The sequence below is a fragment of the Glycine soja genome, chromosome 12 (genome assembly GCF_004193775.1).
Source record: "Glycine soja cultivar W05 chromosome 12, ASM419377v2, whole genome shotgun sequence".
Classification (NCBI taxonomy): Eukaryota; Viridiplantae; Streptophyta; class Magnoliopsida; order Fabales; family Fabaceae; genus Glycine; species Glycine soja.
Genome location: NC_041013.1, coordinates 196,446 through 219,734, shown reverse-complemented (window position 1 = coordinate 219,734; position 23,289 = coordinate 196,446). Strand labels below are relative to the sequence as shown.

Genomic DNA, 23,289 nt, shown 5'->3' with positions numbered 1-23,289 from the left:
AATGAAGAGAGGAGCGTAAAGAGAGAGGATGAACCTGTTATTGTTGAATAGAACTGAACTAGATAATGGTGATGATAAATAATGAGGGAAGAGTGTGTGTAACTGTAACGGCGGAAAATTCATGTGCATGTGTTTATTATGCAGCAGCAGTACAAAGTAGAATTACAAAGTTGAAATTTCAAACTGACACGTCATTCCTATCCTTTGAAATTATGTTTTCATCAAAATCTGGTATAGTATAGATGAACTTTGATCCTTCCTCAGCCCTCAGATATCAGATAACTCCAGAATTGCCTATAAGGTTGGCTCCGTTACTAATGGATCTCTTTCGCAAATGTACTGCTCATCTTCAACGAAAATAAATTATATTTATTATCATGGTCAAAATTATTGACTTGTTTCACGCACCGATTTATCAATTCTGTTGGTGGCATGTGAAATTATCATTCGCAGCAGCTATAAAATTCTCGTCCCCTTCAGAAAGTGTTCTTGTTCAAGCTCATTAATCGTTAGTACTTATTAGCAGATGAAAAACGCAAAGGACATGTGACATAAAGCTTCTGCAACGCACGATAAATAAGCAACATTTATAGCCATAAGTTGCGACTTCCGACTTTTGCAATCACAAAGCTTCAAAATCCACGCAATGATGCCCACCCAGAGAAGAAAAGAAAAACCCGATGCTTTTACTTATCTGTGTAATAATGATGCTTTATGAGCAAATTAATTTACTTGATCCATTGATAAGAAATTCAATCGTCTAAAAAAAATAATGATTCCATTTTTGGGTGATGTGAGAATCTTTGTTAACCAGTAATTCATAAATATTTCTATAAGAATTCATCGAGTCAAAAGATTTATGTTGACCTTGATGAACTCAGAGATTAACTCACATAAATTTTCTCTAAAAAAACAAAATTTATAAATAAAATTTCATATTATATGACAATACTGGTATTATATTATAATATATTCATAGTATAAATATTTTTTTATTTTATTATTCAATTATATTGTGACATTATTGATTTTATAATAATTACTTTATATTTTATGAATAAATTTTATAATAATTTTTAATTGATTCACAGTATAAAATTAGAAATGAATCTGATTTCTTGGTACCAGATCGATCCCAGGTCTCTTGTGAGTAGTAATATTCTATTTTGATGTAACAATATTGACATTTAACTCCTAACTAATATGTGATCTATTTATAAGTGTATTAAAAAAAATTATTTATAAGTGTATGATAATGTTTTTTTTAAAAAAAAATAAGATACCCCTAAAGTCAAAAGTCATAAGATTAATCTATGAGAAAGTAGAGTATTAATTAAAAGACAACTTCTTTCCCTATAAATGTTCTATTCAGATAATAAAAAAATCAAATCCTATCATATACTAGAACCAAATTACAAATCATTTGAGTTACACGTCCTTATCCAGCGGGATCAGGTGTATGTTAATGTTTTATTACGGATGTTAACTTTGGTTAACGCTTAAAGTTTTGGACTAACCTAATATTTGAGCCCAAAAGTGTCACTATACGAATGGATTTTAAGCTCAATATGCAACAAGTTGCATTGTGTACTAGTACACCATTTTTTTCATGATATATATCGTAAATGTTACCTTTTAAAGTATGGTTGCAATATTAATAGGGTTGGATTTAGTAGAAGAGGTTAATCTCCTATAACATAACATAGTGAACCATAATTTGAATTTTTGTTAGAAGAAATATTCACATTTAATGAGTGATCGTATTTTAAATAGGATTATCTCCTAAGTAGGAGACTAAGAGACCAAAAAATAATTACGGTTGCAATTAGGTTTACGTAGTAGTGAAATTGTTAAAAAAATAATCAGAAAAAGGAACGGTCAAAACAGATATTACACAACAAACCCTGGAGAATCCCCATACTGCTCACTCGTGAATAGAAAATATGGGAGGATCAGGTGGAGGGTTGGCTCAGAAGGATGAAGGTGTAATGGTGCATCAACTGAAATCTTACTCAAGTGATTATTAATATTTTCCCACTATGTTTTTCAATTCACCCTTAACTTGGTTTTGAATAAAAAAAATGTTAATTCTTTAATTAGTATCTTTAAAACATTGATTAGATTAGTAAAGATAAAAGATGAGTATGATTAGTCAATAGTAACACCAAATGTAAGATACTACTATATTTTTATTTCCCGCTGGGTAAATAGTACGTAGTACTACAATTCAAAGCGGCAAAGGCCTGCACGCATGCATACGCATATTCTGTTGTGTTTGATTTCACACGGCATATATGTAGAGATAATGGCATAATGGGTGTCACCAGTTTCGGAGTATCCAACAAATACCGTGTTGTCTTGTTTTTCCCTTTCTTGTTCTATACCTATTCTGCCGTCCCTTTAGGCCCTTAAAAATTATCATGTTTTCATACTTTGCTTCTTTTAAGTCTAAATTATTATCTCCACCATGAGGTCTGCTGGAGCAAATACCCCAACTCAGAAGGTTAATTAATACCTCTCATGATTTTCTTTAAGCATTTAAATATCATTCAGAGTTACTACAAACATCTTATGCTCTACTAGTATTTTTTTGATATAAACAGATGTCAATTGTTAGTTTTATTAGAATTTTAGTGAAAAATATTCGGATGTACAATCTCTTTTTCTTTTCTTCCTTCAACTATTAAGCTAACTTTATAACTCTTATGGTCTACTAATATGTTAAATTTAGTTTCAGTATGCAACTAGGCCAATTTCAAGCTGCTATTATTTTCATTCTTTATTTTCTAGTTCAAATATGATTTCTTTTAATCAATTTGAATGTAATAAATTAGTGAATTGTTAGTTTCAGTATTTCCCTAGTTTACTATTCTGATTCCTTTTCCTCCCTTACATGCAGGAACCATACATTCGTACTAGAGAGAATCCATACTTCGATGGCCTTCTAAGATCTGATGGTCAGATTCCCTTGAAGTCTCAATTAGAATTTACGTGTGAGTCGTAGTCCAAAAATAAGAAAAAATGTATGTTCTGAGTTAAGTTTGAGTGGACTATTTGTGTAAAAAAATTTAACACTTAATATTCACGACTCATAAAAATAAGAAACAATTTAACATTTTTATTCTTCTTTATCTTGTTCTTAACTTTCTAATTTTGTAAGACTTGTTTTCTAATCAATACCTTACCAAAAAAGATTTGTTTTCTAATGTTCCCTCAAGTCCAACCGACTTGGCTCAGTTGAGTCTTGTGTTCAATTTCTAAATTGTACATGTACTTCAAGTTTGGCCTCACAAGTCACAAGTTTTTCTATCATTCATTTTTATTTGAATTCCTTTTCCCCTGGTTTGGAGACTTCAAATAATTTGTTTCTATTTTTTAAACCTTTTTGTCCTATTTTGTGCCTGGGCTTTTCCCATCTCGTTTTTGGGGGGCCTTCAAGTTTTTTCTCAGAAATGGGCGAGTCCTTGGCCAAGAAAGATGAAGAATATGTGTTAATGTGCTTAGCTTGAATTGAATGTCATATTTGTAAAAAAATACCTGGACGCCCTGGATTCATAATTTCTTATAAGGCAACCAAGCTAATAATGTTTCGTATAATAATATATGTATCAGATATTGGTGAAACCAGACCCAAAAGCTTTGTCTCAGATATCTCTGAAGAGGTTATGGAGTTGTCACCGGAGAATTCAGCAGTCTCAGGATTGAACTCTAAATCTTCTGAACATTCTTCGTCTGAGAAGTGGTTAAAAACCAGCAAAATTGCTCCATTTATACAACTGGATATTCTATCCGAGCTGATTGAACCGGATAATCCAAAACATCATCATCTTGGATATGGCCAAAGCCCCCGGACTCCTGAACAATCACCTGCAATACACAATACAGAAAAGACATATACTGTCATTAGAAGAAAAGAAAAGCTATCAAGTATTCTACTTCCACTATCTGCAGCTTCATACTATATTGGAGTATCACCAGAAATGGAAATTGTTGAATCATGTGAAAGCATTGACAAGCTAAATGCATTTTTGAAAGCAAGAAAGGATGATGTCAATGCTGGTGTACCTGGGAAATTCTTACATGCTGTTATGGGTTCAGATGGTGCTGGTAATTTCTTCTTCTTAGCTTCTGTGGTATCTAACTCAAAATCTTAACATACATTGAAATCCATTGAACATGAATCCATGATGTTAGAATGTGATAGGTTTATGTTGATTTCTCATTTTCGTGTGTGGGAGGACAAGTCTAGTTCCAAAAATTTTCTTCTGGGGCTAGATCATTTGATAGCCTTTGTTAGTTTGCATTTATTACCTCCTTTCTGATGCAAATGTAAAAACAAAAGTTTCCAAATAAAAGTTTTGAAGGTCGAAAACCATTCTAGTACATTCATTTAATAGCTTATGCTTAATTAGGACAATTAGTTCTTGCATGCTAGCAAAGCTTATATGATCAAGTGATTTTTACAAATTTCAAGTCCAAAGGACTCTTGCATGAGGCTGCATGTTAAATTATAAAACCATTGGAATGATTCCACCCAATAGGATTAGGCGCCAAGCTTAACGACAGTTGGTCCAAGAGATTTTTCTAATAACCATTGTTTTCTCTAAGGATATATTCTAAAGGTCATCTTTGATTCACATTTTTAACTAACTGTTCACAGACGTGGGAACTGTGGCTTCAACCATCATGTATTCCTTCTACCTACATGTAACTTCAGAAAGCAATCAATTCTGCACAGTTCCAATTATTAACATTAACCGGGCAAATCTTGGCTCACATGTTGAACTCAAGTGGCTGCTTGATTCGTGTCATATTGATCAGTCATCCTTAATTTTTGCAGATGAGGTTAGTTTGACTGACTGTTCTAAAATTTATAATTTGAAAAGAAGTTCTGGTTTACATCCAAATAGGGCCGCTAATTACTTGAAACCTATTCATCTTAGTTTCTTGAAGGGTATAGAAGTTGATGCAGTATATGAAAGTATTTTATGGCAAAATAATGAAAAAAATCTAGATTGACATCCAAAGATCATCACATTTAGCGCAAAGTGATCGATATCTACAGGATTTGGACAAACAGTTATAATGTATTTGTTATTGATGGATTGACAAGTGCATTAATGTGTAAACGAAAGTTTGAGTGTGAGTCTAGAAATTTTGTTTGTATCTAGGTAGATGAACATATAATTATCAAGCAATAATTAAATTGGTTTAAAAGATTGTGAAAATAGTAAAATAAATTGATATTAAATTAAATTAAAATAAATAAAAGCTAAAAAAACAAAATTAAATGAATTAGTTAAACAGACAAGATGAGAGAAGTCAATGTTAGAAGCAAAAGTTAATTGAAAATGTTGGAGGCTTAACCTATCGGAGCTATTTTTGATGTAATGTTAAATGTTTTTTATTCTATTTAACATTATTTCAATTATCACTTATATCTACTCATATACTCTAAGCATAATCACTTAAGTGAAAAAACCTAATTTAGGAGGTAAAATAATTCAATTACATTAAGAATACAGATGTATAACAGGTTGAATAAAATTATTCTATCCTTAGAGATAAATTATTTAAATACTATTTTCCAATTCTATTAGAGAATAACACTTTATGTCACCCCTAAAACTTACTTACCATGCATATGAGCGATCAAATAAAATTAAGCACAAAAAAGGATGAAAAAATAATAATATTAAATAGATAGAAAAAGTAATTACACCAAGAGCAGTTGGTTATTAAGTTCCTAACAAAAGAGATTTTAGACTCTCATTGTCATGAGATGCTTTACAATTGTAAGAGGGTAATAAATAGTAAATGGGACAATTGAGAAAGGGAATGGAGAACAAGAATGACTCGTAATGATTGTTTTTCATGCTTCTAGCATTTTCCTTTTGTAAGAAATTGTATTATCTTAAATACTCTTTGTGTAGGTGTGTGTTTTTTCTCCTTCTCCTCTTTATCTTTTTATAATTATAGTTCAACTTAGATTTCACGTAACCTTCGCGTTAAGCGCAACTGTCGCGCTTAGCTAGTATGATGGTCATCTCTGTTGAGCGCGTAACTTGAGTTAAGCGTGCCTTCAAGTATCATACTTCTCCATACTTCTTGGCGCTAAGCATGTTTTGCTCGCTGAGCGCCTGAGCGAGTAGCTTCAAATGTTCAATTTGCTTTCTCAGGCTTTAGTTTATTTTTCTACAATAATTATTCATCAAGCATTATAAATTCACAAACTTAAATACTTTTTGCACAAAAACTTAAATGCTGTTAAAATTTCAATTATTCACATAAAAATGAAGAAAAATAAAATAAAAATTAACAATTTCTATATGATTTAATTCCAAAATATACCTATACATAACACTTATCATTGGAAATTTTTAGATGTGGGGGAGGGGTTTGTCTGTGTCAAAAAAAAGTGTGACAAAGTTATAAATATTCCTTTTACAAAATTAAGTACTAACTGAAAAATTAGAACAAACTGCTGCACAATGTATTTGTGTAGAACAGGATTATTACTTTGAATTTTCGTAGCCATCTCTTTCATAAAAGTAATATTTTTCACTAGAAGTAAAATAAATAAGTAAAGTCATACAAGACATTGGCAGTATGATGGTACTGCTCACCAACATATTACTGGCGTTTCGGAACATTTGTAGGAAGATTGAATAAAATCATATCGAGGTAATTAGGCCATGCGCCTCCTTGACAAACCTTATCCTCACAATAACATTTAGTTTGTGTCCACTCTAGATGAATGCTTACTTTAACATGCATTTTTGCGTCTTGAATAAATTGCAAACAGATTGATCTCTCATACTATGATATATTTGGAAGTCTTAAGATCGTACTGTTGAAGGGAAGCAGGATTGCCAGTAAGCAAGAGGTAACAAATTACGCATTGGACTACACACTGCTCACAGCTCAGCTGTCGTTAAAATTGTAGAAAATGATGGAGATTTTGTTTTTTGAAAGCAGAAATTAAAGCAGGCTGTGGTTGAAATTTTTCACTGCAGAAAGGTTAATTTACTGCACCTAGTTTGTTCATTTTATAAGCGGCTTTCTTATTCTAAGTATTTCAGAACTAATGCATACCATCGACATCCTAACTCTTCTTTCTCAGGGAGAGACAATATATCCATGGGTTAAAACTGTCACAACAACAGAAGAGGTAGGCCTTAAATTTCCAAAACAATCTCTATGATCTCTCTCTCTATAAGTACATATTTGGTTTTCATGGTTTACTTAAATTTTAGTTTTGATCTTTATATTTTAAAAGTTTAACTTATGGTCTTTATGATTTTGCAAATTTACATTTTGATAATTTGATCTTTATAATTTTATTCTTAGTTTTGATCCTTATAGTTTTATCTTGTTGTTCTTTTTTTAGGTTTTGGTCCCTCTAGTATACCATACACTGGTTCAAATGGTTACACACTTACACCTTGCAAGTCACGGTGTTCTGACATATTACTAGTAATAGGACTAATACCAAACTTTTTAAAACTATTAGAGACCAAAAATTTAACTTTTGAAGAACAGAGACCAAAATCAACATCGAAGTAAACTATGGGGAGAAAAAAATGAATTTAAGCCTTTAAAGAAGTCCTTGTGTAGTCTTATGTGTATTTACTGTGATTTGGATCAGACAAGTTCATGATATATCATTTTACCTCAATATGCTGTATTCGGAGTCCCCCATTTAGCTCAATTGGAATGAAGAATGAATTCACTCTGTTATGCTGAAGATATGATTCCTTCAGTTTTAGAGATTGATATTAGGGAAAAAATATGTTTATAATTCTGTACTAAGGTTTTATACAGAATTGTATGAATCTTACAAATAAATGGTGCTACCTAGAAATGCTCTCATGCATGTTATATACTCTCTCATCATCTTTGGCTATGAAGTATGAACACATATGAACGAGGGGTAGCCAAAGATCTTTGTTTTATCATATGAACTGATGTAAAGTTATCTAGAAGAATAATATTTTTTCTGCCATTGTTATACATTACAAGGAGTCAGTTGATATTTAACCACTTAACCATGGCTACAGGAAAGCTCTTGTTGCACCGCCATAGCAGACAAATTTGCGACGTATTCGCCTGAAATTTTGGCTAGCAAATCATTCAGCAAACTTCTGGTACTTCAAACTTCAAGCTCTAAATTTTGAATTATCTCTTTTTTCTTTAACTTAAATGTAAATTTCTTTCGACAAGTATCTATCGATAAGCCCTCCACGTTATTTAGATTTTGCACTGGACTAGAAACTCAGAAATGTCACACAAAATTTGAACCCTTTACAATGACACTACATTTCCTGTTAGATGGAGAGGGTACGAGAAAATTTTCCATAAACAGTACTTGTTTGAAGTTTTCACCGTCTGGTCCAACTTGTTACTGTAGAAAATTAAATCCCCTGACAATGATTTTGCTATGTAGGCTCTCTTGCCCTTGTGGTGTATAATTCATCTTTTCTTCTAATATCTTAATGTGATTTCTAAGATTGTGGAAACTTATTTTTTTTGGAAAGAAGAAAAAAAAGAGAAAAGAAGGTTCATTGCAATTATAAGAGAGTTATTAACTACTGATTCCAGGCTTGCTAGCATGATTCTTGGCGATTTTAGTTCGATTTACTGTAGTTTTTTTGTTTTGATTGGGCGTTCTGTCCCTCATGTCTACCGAAAACTAAAATAAACTTTTGTCTAATCTTTTATGCTTGCAGCTAGCTGGCATTCTTTTGGATACTGCGAATCTAAGGGACCCTCGTTGCTCCTCTAAAGATAAGTACATGGCTTCATTATTGATCAATGGTGCTGGTCGTTATGGATGCAATGGTCTTTACCAATTATGTATGTCCCACACCATTTTTTTATCAATTTAGTTTTGTAGCACATGCAAATTTTGATGAAGGATTGATTAAATGTGATTGCTGTTGAGCTCTTTTCTTTTTTAAAAGTTTGCAATGATTAGATAGATGCTGCAAACATACACATACCGGTTATATATAGCTATGATTCACAAGTCTGTTAGGAAACCAACAGATTTGAACTTGAACTATATATACGTGCTATTGCATTTTTTGCATCTGATATTTGTAAACTTGGTTTAGTTATGAAACTCTTTCATATGTGTGATTTTCAGTGAGGTACAAAATGCATGACCTTTCCTCCCTCCAAGTAGCAGATATCTTGCGAAAGGATTTTAAAAAGTGGACAGGACAAGGTATTGACTTTTACATTTTTATAAAGGTGAATTTGGCCTATCATTTCATTTCACAAATGACAATATATACATATCACATTCCCTCTCTAAGTGGTACTGCATGCTGACTGTCGGCAGAGTAGATCGAACTATTGTTCTAATAAACTACTACAATATAAAGTTTCAGTTTAAGAAGAAGAATTAATAATATTTGATTGTATCTCATGTGAAAATTGGTCAAGGTTACTGTGGTCTTGAATCATGTAATATTTTCTTGATTATAAGTCACTTTTTACAAAAAATATTTTTTCAAATTTGTAGCTAGCAGTCCTTTCACTTTAAAGGCATCTCGCTTGTGGTCTTTATCCTCAAATAATTCCTATGGATCTCAAAATTCTTATGAACTGTACTTATTACTAAGTGAAATAACATCAGCTGGTTTGTGATAAAAAAAAAACTAAGTGATTTTTTTTATTAAGTAAATATATGGCTTTGATGTTTTTTTTTAAAGTTTATAAACGAGTATCAACTAGAGGTGTTTTTGATTAGGTTATATTAAAAAAAAGTCATTGATCTATCATAAAATACATTGATTCAGTTTGAATAAGTTTTTTTTTAATAAAAAATATAACATATATAATGTTAATGCGATAATAATTGCATAGTATAATTAACTCGAGAATACATATGGTAAGGTATTTTCATTTTATTAATGTTTAATTTGCACACTTTTTTATATTTTATATATGAATGTGGGACACTATATTAATAAAATTTATTTATTTGAGGGGGGTAATAAACCAGAAAGTGCAGATTCAAGGTCAGTGCAAATTGGCATGAGTTGTATCGGAATTTCAATCGGACAGCTTCTTTCTCACGCAGAAAATCTAGCTCAAGAAATAACACGCTTCCAGTGTACGCGACTCTGACATAAAATCTCCGTTATTGAACTAATTAAGAGTTTCCATTTGGTTTTGGAAATAGAATATCTTTTTTTTTTAATGTGATAAATATCTCATTGTTGATAATTATATGCATTTCTTACTTTCAACCCCTTTTATTATTATTGTGCTTCAGTATCTGAGAAACTTCGAGCACTTATTGTCGTTTCGGGGTATTATAACGATGAAAAGAACTTCAAGGTTTGTTTCTACTTTCCATACTAATCAAACTCCAAATTAAGTCAAAACATTAAGAATCATTGCATCTTATATTTTATTAGTGTTTCTTCGATGATTACATCTATGGCTGTACAAAAACCGAACTAAATTGATTTCGAATTGTTTTGACTTATTTGATTTTATATTCAAATAGTTAAACTGATTTAAATACAAAATTGAAATGATTTTAAAAAATTATTTTTGAACTGAATTAATTTTTAACCCATTTTAAATTAATTTTAAGAGTCAAACTAATTTTAAATTGATTTTTAAATTAATTTTTGAACTACTTTTTTTAATAAAAAATATTTAAATAAAAATCAGTTCGATTAATTGAACTGATTTTATAAAAACAATTCAATTAATCGAATTAATTTTATAAAATAGTGCACTAATTTTTTCTTGAATTAATTCAAAAAAAAATCAATTCAATTTATTTCAATCTAATTTTTTTAAATCCCCTAATTACATCATATGTATGAGGAAGCTAAATAATGTAAACAAATGCGTACTACTACTACTAGGTGAAAGATTATTTACTTGGCTTTAAGTATGTAGAGTGAATTATTAGTGTTGAAGTATAGGTAACATGTTTTGAGTAATGATATCAACTTTCAATAAAAAGGTAGCATACGGCATGCTCCCAATGTTATTGTAACATTGTGGGATTTAGCAGAGAGGTTCAGATATTTGTAACCTTATCCATGTGATCAAATAAGTTTTTATCATGGCATTTTATCTGGCCAAAATTTGATTATACTATTTTTGTTTCTCAATGACATAAATTAATTTAGGTTAAGCATGTATACTTATTTTGATTAGTACTAAATTTTACGATGGTTTTTTCAGCTAATATGTTTGTCTTTGTTGTACCTTTTCATAACATAGTCTGATAATACATAATTATATTTTTGGGGGAAGAATCCATAACTAATTTAGCTTCGATATGTAATTATCTTGCTTAGTACGAAATTTTATCAACGACGTTTTCTACTAATTAAAATTAGCTTTAGTATTGTAGTCCTCCTCTTAATGTATCACTTGATGTTTAATTTTGGCTTATTCGTGCGATACAAACTGAACATAATTTCTATAAATATGTTTGTTTAGAGAGAAGTTTTAATATCTACGGAATCTGCAAAGCTATTGGAGAGTTTGCTCTTCTTCTTCGATTTCAATGCTTCCCGGCTGCCACTCAAGAGCTTACACTTTCCAGGTTGGTTTTAGCTTTTCACTCATAAAAGGCTTAATTGTATTTTATTCTTTTATGAAATAATTTTAAGATGAAGGACTGTTATTTGATAAATTGCCGATTCGAGCCCACATTCATAAATGTTTTTTTATTTATTTATTAGGATTGCAAGCTTTTCTTATCTTGAATTGAGGCATTATTTCTTTATCTTAAAATTTTATTAACAAAAAATAATTTCGTTTCTTTAGAAAATCTTTAATTTAATCTTCCAAAGTTGCAGGGGGCATTATATTAACCTCTAAAAAATTGAATATAGTCATCAAAATAGTTTTTAAAAGTTTTTTAAGCAGTTATCATTAACTTAGTATTTTAAAAAAATTGTCATCAATTTAATATGGTAATGGTAATATTTTTTTTTAGAAAAAGAAGATGAATATAATAATTTAATTTTTCAAAAGACTAATTTAGTAACTAATATTTTTGAAGGATTGACATTATGAATAAGTATGCGTATAGTTTTGTGGTTTATCTTCTTGAATATACAGTCCATATATCAATGTAGTCGATGGGTATAGTGTAGCTCACAATATTTTACTGAGAATGGCTGTGTTTTCTTATTACATAAAATGCTAGTAGGTGCAATGCATGCATAGATGCTACTAATTTGCGTCATGTTGTGGCAGGTCTGAAAAATGGGATGAAAGCGTATGAGATCGATAAGATTACATCAAGGAAAATAGTAGAGCATCTCATAGAAGAGTTCGTTGGGATACCAAAAGCCTAATAGGTTTATACCAAAATAAATGAAATGTCTACGTTACTATTTTATTTATATATAAATTGTAAACAGAGAGTAAAACAACTTATTTATGGGATTGGGATTCTGTGAACGGCTTTTTTTGGTGGCTACAAACAACCTGCAGCCGCTCACTGCCACGGTCTTTTACTTGCAATCATTACACAAAAAGAGACAAAAACAAAATACTCACGAAATTATACAATAAATAAGAGATCAGGAAGACCACTGCACTCATACTATTGTTGAGTGTTGAGCATAAACTTATGCAGAGCCACACCAGTCCAATTTTTAATATCCAAGACTGTTTCTATTTTCCTCAATAATATCTTTGATATAATTTTAGAGGAAAATTAGTTTTTTGTTAAAAAATATATGTTTACACGTCTTTTTTTTTGTTTGTAAAATGATATTTTTGTTTTCTTACTTTCAAGAAATATTCTGTCCAAAAATGAACAAGATTTTTCACCTTCTTATCCAAATTCTCGTCAAAATAAAAATACTCACGGGTGTCCATAGATGACAAAAGTAAAGGGGGACGTACGTACTATATTTTTTTTTGAGAAAGAGTGAAATTAGAAACTAAACCACGTGGATGAAACATCTATATGCTAACAACAGAATAGCAATGAAATAAGGAACAATGTCAAAAATTGTAAAACTAACTTCAGACAGTGTTTTGCTAAAATATCAGCAACTTTGATTTGCTTTCCTGAAGAGTAGTAGTAGACAGTTTATTATTAACTGATCTAGTTTATTTACCTTATATAAGCACAATTTACGCAAGTAATTTTATTTGAATAAGGTAAATGTTTCTGGAAAGTGTTCTGTATACGTGGAAGATGGATCAGTATTGATTGAGTAATGTAGGAATTGATTCGTGAAATGAAAAAGAGAAAGAGTGAGAAATGGTTGATGGGGGAAATAAGTGGATAGTAAAATGGGTGTACTTGTGTGTGCTTTATAGTGGTCCAAACATCCACTACTAGCGGTGGAACATGTTGAGATAAGTCTGGGAAGGAAGAATAGCACCTTCTAATGCTAATCTCTAAAGGCATTTTTGCCCCACACCAAACCTCAATCACTGGTTCAATCCTTGACATTATGCAATAGTGTCAAATTTAAGCTATCCCTTCTTACCTTTTACTCTTTTGGCATATTTCAATTTCAAGGCAACGTTAAATGTTTCTGGAAAGTGTTCTGTTTCTGTCTCTGTCTCAGTTTCTCACACCCACGCCACCACCATCTGCTAGTGCTCACTCTCTCTAGTCTCTTGCATATCTGGACCACTACCAATTTCCTCTTTCAACTTCCTTATTTTTCCTTTACAAACTTCCAACGCAATACCTATGGCAGTGCCAATTCCAGTTTGTTCTCAGCTCCGTGTCCATGCATTTCCCTACTAAAAAAAAAAACAAAACAAAACTCTCGTTCTATCAAATTCTCACTAGGCACAAACAAGGCTCTGTTTACCTCTTATTTTTGGAGTAAAGACGCTACAGAGATCCATCATAGTTGCTATTCGTCCACTCAAAATCAGGTATCAGATCCTTTTTTCCACGCAGGTTTAATCCTTGCCAATGAAATGAAAATTCTATTTCTTCCAATTTCTTATTCTGTTATTTTGTTTTGAGTTTGGAAATAATGATGGAAAAAGAAGACCAGAAGGGTCTTTCTTCAGGTTGAAGTTTTAACAATTTTAACTTGTGATTGATAAACTACTTTTCCAAGTATTACCTTGTGATTGATTAGCTATTCCCAAAATAATATAAAAAAGGTTTCAATTTCATTCTGATGTTCAGGGCAGGGTTGTTAGTAATAGTATCTCATGATTAAAAAAGAAGAAGTATACTTGGCCATGATTATATTATGTGCTTTGCTTTCAGAGCAAATTAGATTGCAACCTCTTTTGTGCCAAAGATGTGAATGAGTGACTTCAAAGCATTATCTCTTCCTTCAATTCTTTGATTAGAATCATAGTAATGACAGCGCAATAATTCTCCACAGATAGAAACAAAATTGACATTCCAACATCACCTCTTTTTGTTCTCTGACATCACCATGTTGCTTTTCCTTTGCATTATTTATTAATGTATAGTTTGTTTATAATTTAATGTCAGTGCATGATTTTGTTCCCTCATCAATGTTTCCAGGATGGTCCCTGCAATAATGGTTTATTGATCACCCAAGTTCGAATATCATCCACCTTGCTGGCATTCCAATGATTCTATTTCTCTTCTGAACTGACTGACAACTTTGTCCCTGAATCTTATCCTAATGGCCAAGAGTCCCCGTCTCTTTCACTTTTTCCAGTTCTTGGCAATGCTGTTACTCACTTCCTACTCTATTTTTCCACCTTGTGTGTCTCTGACGTTGGAAACCCAAGCTCTTCTTCAGTTCAAGAATCATTTGAAGGATTCCTCGAATTCATTGGCTTCATGGAATGAATCAGACTCTCCATGCAAGTTTTATGGAATTACATGTGATCCGGTTTCTGGAAGAGTAACAGAAATCTCACTGGACAATAAGTCCCTCTCTGGTGACATTTTCCCATCCCTCTCGATTCTGCAGAGCCTGCAAGTTCTGTCACTCCCATCCAATTTAATTTCTGGAAAGCTTCCATCAGAAATAAGCAGGTGTACCAGCCTGAGAGTGTTGAATCTAACAGGAAATCAATTGGTTGGAGCAATCCCAGACTTGTCTGGGCTGAGAAGCCTGCAGGTTCTTGACCTTTCAGCAAACTACTTTTCTGGCAGCATCCCCAGCTCGGTGGGGAATCTAACTGGACTGGTTTCACTGGGTCTTGGGGAAAATGAATACAATGAGGGTGAGATTCCAGGGACTCTTGGAAATCTCAAGAACTTGGCCTGGCTCTATCTTGGTGGCTCCCACTTGATAGGAGACATTCCAGAATCACTATATGAAATGAAGGCATTGGAGACACTGGATATTTCGAGAAACAAGATCTCTGGCAGACTCTCCAGATCAATTTCCAAGTTAGAGAATCTTTACAAGATTGAGCTCTTCTCCAATAATTTGACAGGAGAGATACCAGCCGAGCTAGCAAACCTCACCAATCTGCAGGAGATTGACCTTTCTGCCAACAATATGTATGGTAGGTTGCCAGAGGAAATTGGTAACATGAAGAACTTGGTTGTTTTTCAACTATATGAAAACAACTTTTCTGGAGAACTTCCTGCTGGATTTGCAGATATGCGTCATCTCATTGGATTCTCAATTTATAGAAACAGCTTCACTGGGACGATTCCAGGAAATTTTGGCAGGTTTTCACCACTTGAAAGTATTGACATATCTGAGAATCAATTTTCAGGTGATTTCCCAAAGTTCTTGTGTGAAAACAGGAAGTTGAGGTTTTTGCTTGCATTGCAAAACAATTTCTCTGGGACTTTTCCGGAGTCTTATGTTACATGTAAATCTCTGAAGAGGTTTAGGATTAGTATGAACCGATTATCTGGGAAAATTCCAGACGAGGTTTGGGCAATTCCATATGTAGAAATAATTGATTTGGCCTATAATGATTTCACTGGTGAGGTACCTTCAGAAATCGGGTTGTCTACTAGCTTAAGTCATATAGTTTTGACAAAGAACAGGTTTTCAGGTAAGCTCCCATCAGAGCTTGGCAAGCTGGTGAACTTGGAGAAGCTTTACTTGAGCAACAATAATTTCTCTGGTGAAATACCACCTGAAATTGGATCTCTGAAGCAGTTATCTTCTTTGCATCTAGAAGAGAATTCTTTAACTGGATCAATACCTGCAGAACTGGGTCATTGTGCAATGCTGGTGGACTTGAATCTTGCTTGGAATTCTCTATCTGGAAATATCCCCCAGTCAGTTTCACTTATGAGCTCATTGAACTCTCTTAACATATCTGGGAACAAACTTTCAGGTTCTATTCCAGAAAATTTAGAAGCAATAAAGTTAAGCTCAGTGGATTTTTCTGAAAACCAGCTTTCTGGAAGAATCCCATCTGGTCTTTTTATTGTTGGAGGAGAGAAAGCTTTTCTTGGAAACAAGGGGCTGTGTGTTGAGGGAAACCTAAAACCTTCCATGAATTCTGATTTGAAGATTTGTGCCAAAAATCATGGTCAGCCAAGTGTCTCTGCTGATAAATTTGTCTTGTTCTTTTTCATTGCTTCTATTTTTGTTGTTATTTTGGCGGGGTTGGTGTTTTTGAGTTGTAGAAGCCTCAAGCATGACGCCGAGAAAAACTTGCAAGGTCAAAAGGAAGTCAGTCAAAAATGGAAACTTGCATCTTTCCATCAAGTAGATATTGATGCCGATGAAATATGTAAATTGGATGAAGATAATTTGATAGGTAGTGGTGGTACAGGAAAGGTTTATCGAGTGGAGTTGAGGAAAAATGGAGCCATGGTGGCTGTCAAGCAACTAGGGAAAGTAGATGGTGTGAAAATTTTAGCTGCAGAGATGGAGATTTTGGGGAAAATTAGGCATAGAAACATACTTAAACTCTATGCTTCTTTACTTAAAGGAGGATCCAACCTTTTAGTGTTTGAGTACATGCCAAATGGTAATCTTTTTCAAGCTCTTCACAGACAGATAAAAGATGGGAAGCCAAACTTGGATTGGAACCAGAGGTATAAAATTGCTCTGGGAGCTGGGAAAGGAATTGCCTATTTACACCATGACTGTAACCCACCAGTTATTCACAGGGATATAAAATCCAGCAACATTTTGCTTGATGAGGATTATGAGTCAAAAATTGCTGATTTTGGTATTGCAAGGTTTGCAGAAAAATCTGATAAGCAGTTGGGTTATAGCTGTCTAGCGGGCACACTTGGTTATATTGCTCCAGGTAAGTTTGCAAATGGTGTTTATGTTTCAGAAGCATCTCATGATCATGTTTGTCACTATTCAGAAGCACCTCAATATATTTGTGATATGTGAATTGTGAAATATACTATACAATCTGCTGAGTACATTTTTATTTATTTATATTTATTGTGTATGTAGAATTTTTAATTGCCTTCCAAATTTACTTTAGGATGCTACCTTGAAATGTGTACTTGTTGTTATCAATGAATGGTTACCAAGATTGGTTGATGAGGTGAATTTCTGTTGTTGAAGAAAGCCCGTTGAGTAAAAATATTGTGTCAGTTTCAATCATATTTCAGTCCTTATGTCTCTTGAGATTAGCACAGCGGTTATAGTTCTGTTTTAATTTTTACAAACAAATTACCTGGTCTTAATAGTTCCCTACACAGATAATGTGAAATCTCGAGTGTGTCTTTTTGTAACATATGCTCCCTATTTATGTATGATCGAATGTGTAATAATAGGATATGGTTGGTTAATTTATATATTGCTCTCTTCCATGCAGAACTTGCTTATGCCACTGACATCACGGAAAAGAGTGATGTTTATAGCTTTGGAGTGGTGCTATTAGAATTAGTGTCTGGCAGAGAACCCATTGAAGAGGAATATGGAGAGGCGAAGGATATTGTTTATTGGGTGTTGAGTAATCTCAATGACCGTGAAAGTATTCTCAACATTCTTGATGAAAGGGTGACATCCGAGTCTGTTGAAGATATGATCAAAGTGTTGAAGATTGCTATTAAGTGCACCACTAAGCTTCCATCGTTGCGCCCCACCATGAGAGAGGTTGTTAAGATGCTAATTGATGCCGAACCTTGCGCATTCAAATCTCCAAACAAAGACACAAAGGCCCTTCTCTAGTACTGGTAGTGGCCAGTGGGTTTCTTTTCTTTTCAAACACTTGCTCAACTATATTTACTATTTCCCAATTGAGAAGCACTGCACTTTCGTAACCTAGCCGACATTTATCATAATTATGCCCTCCTAAATTGTTGTCTTTTGCTCTTCTATTGCTTTGCGTGTTTAGGTATCTTGAATATTATATTGTCCAAGCTCTTTTCACCTTTTTCTTTTTATTTGTTTTTTGAAGCTGACTATTTATTCAAATCATTCACTCGAGTTTCCCTTCTTATTTGTTTCGTTGTATGTTTTTAAAATTTCAATTTTTTTAACTCCAAAGTTTTGACCCACTTTACACCATAGGTTCCAATTGTTGGTACAAGGTTTTGTGAATAAAGATCTGAAGTTTGAAACTTAATCATTTTGCTTTTGTTTCCCATTTCTTCTACCAAATGGGTTTCTTTTGTCACGCGTAGTTGTTAAAATAAATGGAAACAGTCTAGAGACATACGCCACACGGGTTTGTGAAGATTGAAGTTGAAAAGCACATATATATTTTATTGATTTGTTAGAGATCTTAAGACTATGCTACTAGTCTCCTATTTGAAAATTTTCCGTCTATTTGGTTTTGTCTCGGGAAGAGAGAAAATAAACGTTGACCTAGTGGCGAGTAGTAGTTAAAAAAAGAAAAAGAAAAGGAGAGTTGTGAACCGTGTTGGTTTTGCTTAAAATGCACTGATTCAACATGGTGTATATTTTTTTTTCCTTGCTGGTTGGTGCAAGAATCAAATTTATGATAATACACTTATAGGAGTCATCCATTACAAAATAAAACAAAAATTGGACCGGGTTAGTATAATTGACTCGTCTGGTGACGTCGAAATTAGATTTTTTTTTTTTTAAAAAAAAAAAGGTGGAGAAATGTACAAAAGTTGACAATTTCTTTTGAGAATCCATTCAAGGGAGCGAAAGATGAGCTATTGTGAAGAAATAGAATCGGTGGTGGACCTAGAGAGTATTGGTTTGGCTAAACATGCAGCCAATGCTCTTTCCAAGTTATTTACAACTTGAGACATAGTTGGTCTATCTCGACCTTCAAGCCTAACACAATCAGCAGCCAAATAACCGACGTAGGCCACTGCCTCTATCTCAAAGGGCGTGGGTGGGGCCACTCTTCTGTCCAACACTCTGTGAATCTCATCTTGGAAAATGAATGGCACCACAAAATCAACAACATTTCGTGGCACCCCATTCTCGTTTTTATGGATGGCCTTGTAGCCGGAGAGCAACTCAAGCAAAACCACCCCAAAGCTGTAGACGTCACTCTTGGGGGTCAAATGTTGAAGCCTATAGTATTCAGGGTCCATGTAGCCAACAGTGCCAGCGGCCAGAAGTGAAAGGTGGGCATCCTCATCTTCAGGGTCAGGGCCCATGAGAGAGAGTCCAAAATCAGACACTTTTGCTGTCCACTTGGCATCCAATAATATGTTGGCAGACTTAATGTCACGGTGAATGATTGGTGGAGTGGCGTATTGGTGCAAGTACTCTATGCCCCTTGCAGCATCTAGAGCCACCTTGATTCTCACTGCCCATGACATGAGAGCTGAACTTTGGAGCTTGTGGAGATGATCACTCAGGCTCCCATTGTCCATGTAATCGTACACCAAAATGCGTTCTTTGCTGTCTTCATAGAACCCCAACAACCGGACCAGGTTCTTGTGGTGGAGTCTTGAGAGTGATTCCAGCTCGTTCACAAAGGCATTGTCTTTGTCCACTTGCCCTTGCCCACCCAAAACTGTGTAGGTTGAGGATGAGGCTTCGGCTCTTTTTATAGCAACCTCCTTGCCGTCCTCCAGGGTGGCATGGTACACTGCACCGAAGCTACCAAGCCCAATTCTCTTGTCCTCACAGAAATTGTTGGTGACTTGAAGCAGTGTCTCCAGGGAGAACTCCTCCAAAGGGCTCCCATTTCCCATGCTTATGGCGTGGCTCAAGCGCTTCTGAAGAACACGAGATCCATCCTGTGCCTGCGGATCGTCATCCAAGCGGCCAGAGTCATGGACGCGGCTTCCTCTGCGTTTGGAGTTGCAGTACCTGTTAAGGAAGAAGGCCGTGACTAGCAATAGAGAACTGCATCCCACACAACCAACCACCAGAAACGCCACCATTTGGCTGCTCCAACCACCACTTTGGTTCGATGGAGGCGAGGGAGATTGAACCACTCTGGGTGAACAGGGTTGACAAATGACTCCTCCAGGAGAGTTACATAGTTTGGCTGAATTTGACTGGGGCCCACACGGGCACTCGTTCCGACAAGGTCCTGGGAGGACGTCGTCAAACACCTTGTTGTTTGACTCAAATATTTTGGAACCCCAACAGAGCAAGGAATAGTCAGAAGACAAGACTCCGCAGAAAACGGTTCGCTTTGCCACAATTGATTCGAAGTAAGTGTCTTGCAATCTGCGTGGCATGCTGAAATTATTGGACCCCCAACACACAACTCTTCTGTCGTCCCCAAGTGCACAGCTTCGCTTCTCTCCCAACGCCAGAGAAATGAAGCTCCCAGCTTGCGGTGGTTTCTGACCCTCCTCCATGTCTCCCCAACAATGCAAGCTACCATCACCAGATATGACACAGGCATGCCTAAACCCAGCTGCGATATAACTGTAATTCCCACCGGGCGCAGGGGCATCAACCACAACTCTTACCCTACTCCCATTACCCCTTCCTCTTTCCCTGCAATTAACGTCCCCTCTCTCTGATAAGCCACACACGAAATTCTCTCCAACTGCAACGCTTGACATGGGCATGGACATGCTTGAATTGAACCCATGCCATTGCCAACACTCCAGCTCAAGGCTATTGTTCTTATTTCCTTTTCTTACAAGACCGCAAACGTGAGAGTTGCCACTGTCGATATCTTCCACGAGGGGTCCACGGTAGATGCGTTTGTACGGAACATTGTATGTAGCATTGGCAGAGAATCTCCAACAGCCCATGACGGAGATGGAAGAAGACAAAGGTCCTAAAGCACACACGAACCCGTTGCCGCCCACAATCTGAGAGTAAGAAACATTGGGATTGACATCAAGTGTAATAGCCTGAGCCTGAGGGAAGCTGGTACAGTTGAGATTTGATTGTCCTTGTTGGTTTGGGTGTTGCAGGACACAGATAAGTGTTTGGTTGGAATTGGAAGTTTCAGAGATGGAAACAGTGGTGGAAAGTGTGTTTATGGCTCGAAGACAAAAAAGGAAAACAAAGAGGTGATTAATGAGAAAAGGTGCCATGGAATTGGGAATGAATAAAAGGATTCAATAATTTCATGGTGTGACTACTGATTCATTAGAGAAGAGACTGAAGAGGTTTTATCTTATGCAAAAAAATAAATAAAGGCAATACGCGGTTTCACAACAGTGACGCTATCGTTGCTATTGCTATGACCAGCCTAGGCAAGACCAAGTCTAATTATCTACGTACTCTGACTCGGTCATTTCACTCGCTAAAAAAATTGCCCCATAAGAAACATCCATTTTAAAATTCTACCATGATGCATGCGCTGGAATGTCATTTTTTCTCCACGCTATGTTGATCATAAGCATAACAGCAATTTCATAGGGCATCACCTTTTTGTTATATTAATTTATTATAATATTTAAAATAAATAATATATGTACTGAGAATACTTTTTTATACAATCATTTAATTACACAAATTTTACTAACAACTTAACAAAAGGCTAAGAAATCTCCTCCAATCTTGATCATAATTCATAAATCTTAAAGCATAATAATACTATAAGCTGTCATTGATGTCAGATTCGCACAGTCCCAATGTCATAATAATACTACGGCCCAAGCTGATTTGGTGAGTACGATGCTATTCACTTCCATAGCTCTAAGATGTACGAATCACTAATATCATTGACCTTCCAACTTCGATTGCCCAAACCAAACTTACATTGGAATGGGAGTCAACAAAGCTAACATGAATGCACAGTAGTGACTAGTGATTATAAAGATTATTAAAAAGGTTTGTTAAGAAGATATAGAATTATTCAATATGTAAATCCTGATTATATAGAGACCTACAACAGACACCAGAAAGTCAAAGATTTATCAGCAATGCAATCCATCAAGATCAATTGTTCAATTTAAAATTTGTTATAATAACTTAAAAAAGTTGGTAGGAGATAACATTTTGGTAAGTTTTCAATTTAAAAATGCCTAACTGCTCTAACCTCACCCTTCAATATTCTCTTCAGCAATATTCGCAGTTAATTTGCTACATCTTGTAGCATTAATCTTCACATCCACGACACTGTTACAACATCAAAGTAAACTGTATAATGAAGAACATAGAATAGATTATTCTCTTTTTTGGTTGATCTAATGTGTGATTTTCAGACATCAATGAATAATGAAAATGCAGCTTAGTTTGAGTGAAGACACTACAAATAAAAGATGGGTCTTCTATGCTGCCACAGATCCTGAAGCATCCTTCCTTTGCAGTAGAAAAGGACAAGGTAAGGTAACCTTGCTGGTGATGAGGTGCCACTGAAATCATAACAATCAGCGCTTCATTCGTCACAGTCTGTATGTAATGGTGCGGTGCTGCTAAGAAATATGTGCTACTAAAAATTAATTTTCACACATTTTGGATATTTGATATTATTTTTAAAAACATAGTCAATTATTCATCCACCAACCCAACCCAACCCGAATAGTCTATATTATCCCCTCCCCTTATCTCCCCCCCAACCCAAATGATAGGGTGAAGTAATATCAAGTAAAACAAATTAATATTAATTTAATATATCAATTATTTTTTACTATTTTTTTTCAATCAAACAACATTTATTTTTATTTAATTCTTTTTTCTCCGGTTTCGGCTTCTTTCCTACATACTTCTCCCTCTATTTCTTCTCTACCAAAACACTCAACACGGGGTGAAGCATTGGAGTGACAATTCCAAAATAATTTTTAAAATAGTTTAAAAATATGATTTTTAATTTATTTAAAAATCTTTTACAAAATAGATTTTAGTTAAACTTTTAAATCAGACTAACTATTAAATAATTTTTTTAAAAAAAAAATTTAGAGATGGAACAATGCTAAATAAACAACTCAAACCTTGAATTTAAAATACAAACCAAAATTTATAAAATTTCACCTATTTCCACATAAAATAAAGTATTTAAAGCACTAAAGTTGTACACTGAAACTCGGTAAATTCTTTCAAA

General features: G+C 34.2%; 3 protein-coding genes across 4 annotated transcripts; 2 read left to right on the top strand and 1 right to left on the bottom strand.

Annotated features, from left to right (window-relative positions):
* The first annotated feature begins 2,355 nt into the window (after positions 1-2,355).
* On the top strand, positions 2,356-12,450 carry LOC114379487 (exopolyphosphatase PRUNE1-like). Of its 2 annotated transcripts, none has more exons than XM_028338161.1 (14): positions 2,356-2,503; positions 2,900-2,957; positions 3,613-4,107; positions 4,661-4,845; positions 6,806-6,886; positions 6,979-7,020; positions 7,124-7,171; positions 8,061-8,147; positions 8,730-8,856; positions 9,149-9,229; positions 10,013-10,123; positions 10,286-10,350; positions 11,479-11,584; positions 12,244-12,450. In XM_028338161.1, the coding sequence occupies exons 1-14, from the start codon at positions 2,468-2,470 to the stop codon at positions 12,342-12,344; spliced, it is 1,623 nt and encodes a 540-aa protein (XP_028193962.1). In that variant the 5' UTR covers positions 2,356-2,467; the 3' UTR covers positions 12,345-12,450. The 2 variants fall into 2 exon arrangements, with proteins under 2 accessions (XP_028193962.1, XP_028193961.1); XM_028338160.1 differs by having other exon boundaries at positions 2,900-2,993.
* Positions 12,451-13,273: 823 nt separating this feature from the next.
* LOC114380215 (receptor protein-tyrosine kinase CEPR2) lies at positions 13,274-18,342 on the top strand. The gene is made up of 3 exons (XM_028339202.1): positions 13,274-13,896; positions 14,510-17,190; positions 17,716-18,342. Exons 2-3 carry the CDS (start codon positions 14,634-14,636, stop codon positions 18,069-18,071), a joined length of 2,913 nt encoding a protein of 970 aa, XP_028195003.1. The 5' UTR covers positions 13,274-13,896; positions 14,510-14,633; the 3' UTR covers positions 18,072-18,342.
* A 427-nt stretch (positions 18,343-18,769) lies between these two features.
* LOC114380216 (serine/threonine-protein kinase-like protein CCR4) lies at positions 18,770-21,706 on the bottom strand. The gene has a single exon (XM_028339204.1). It carries the CDS (start codon positions 21,335-21,337, stop codon positions 19,028-19,030), a length of 2,310 nt encoding a protein of 769 aa, XP_028195005.1. The 5' UTR covers positions 21,338-21,706; the 3' UTR covers positions 18,770-19,027.
* Positions 21,707-23,289: the final 1,583 nt, after the last annotated feature.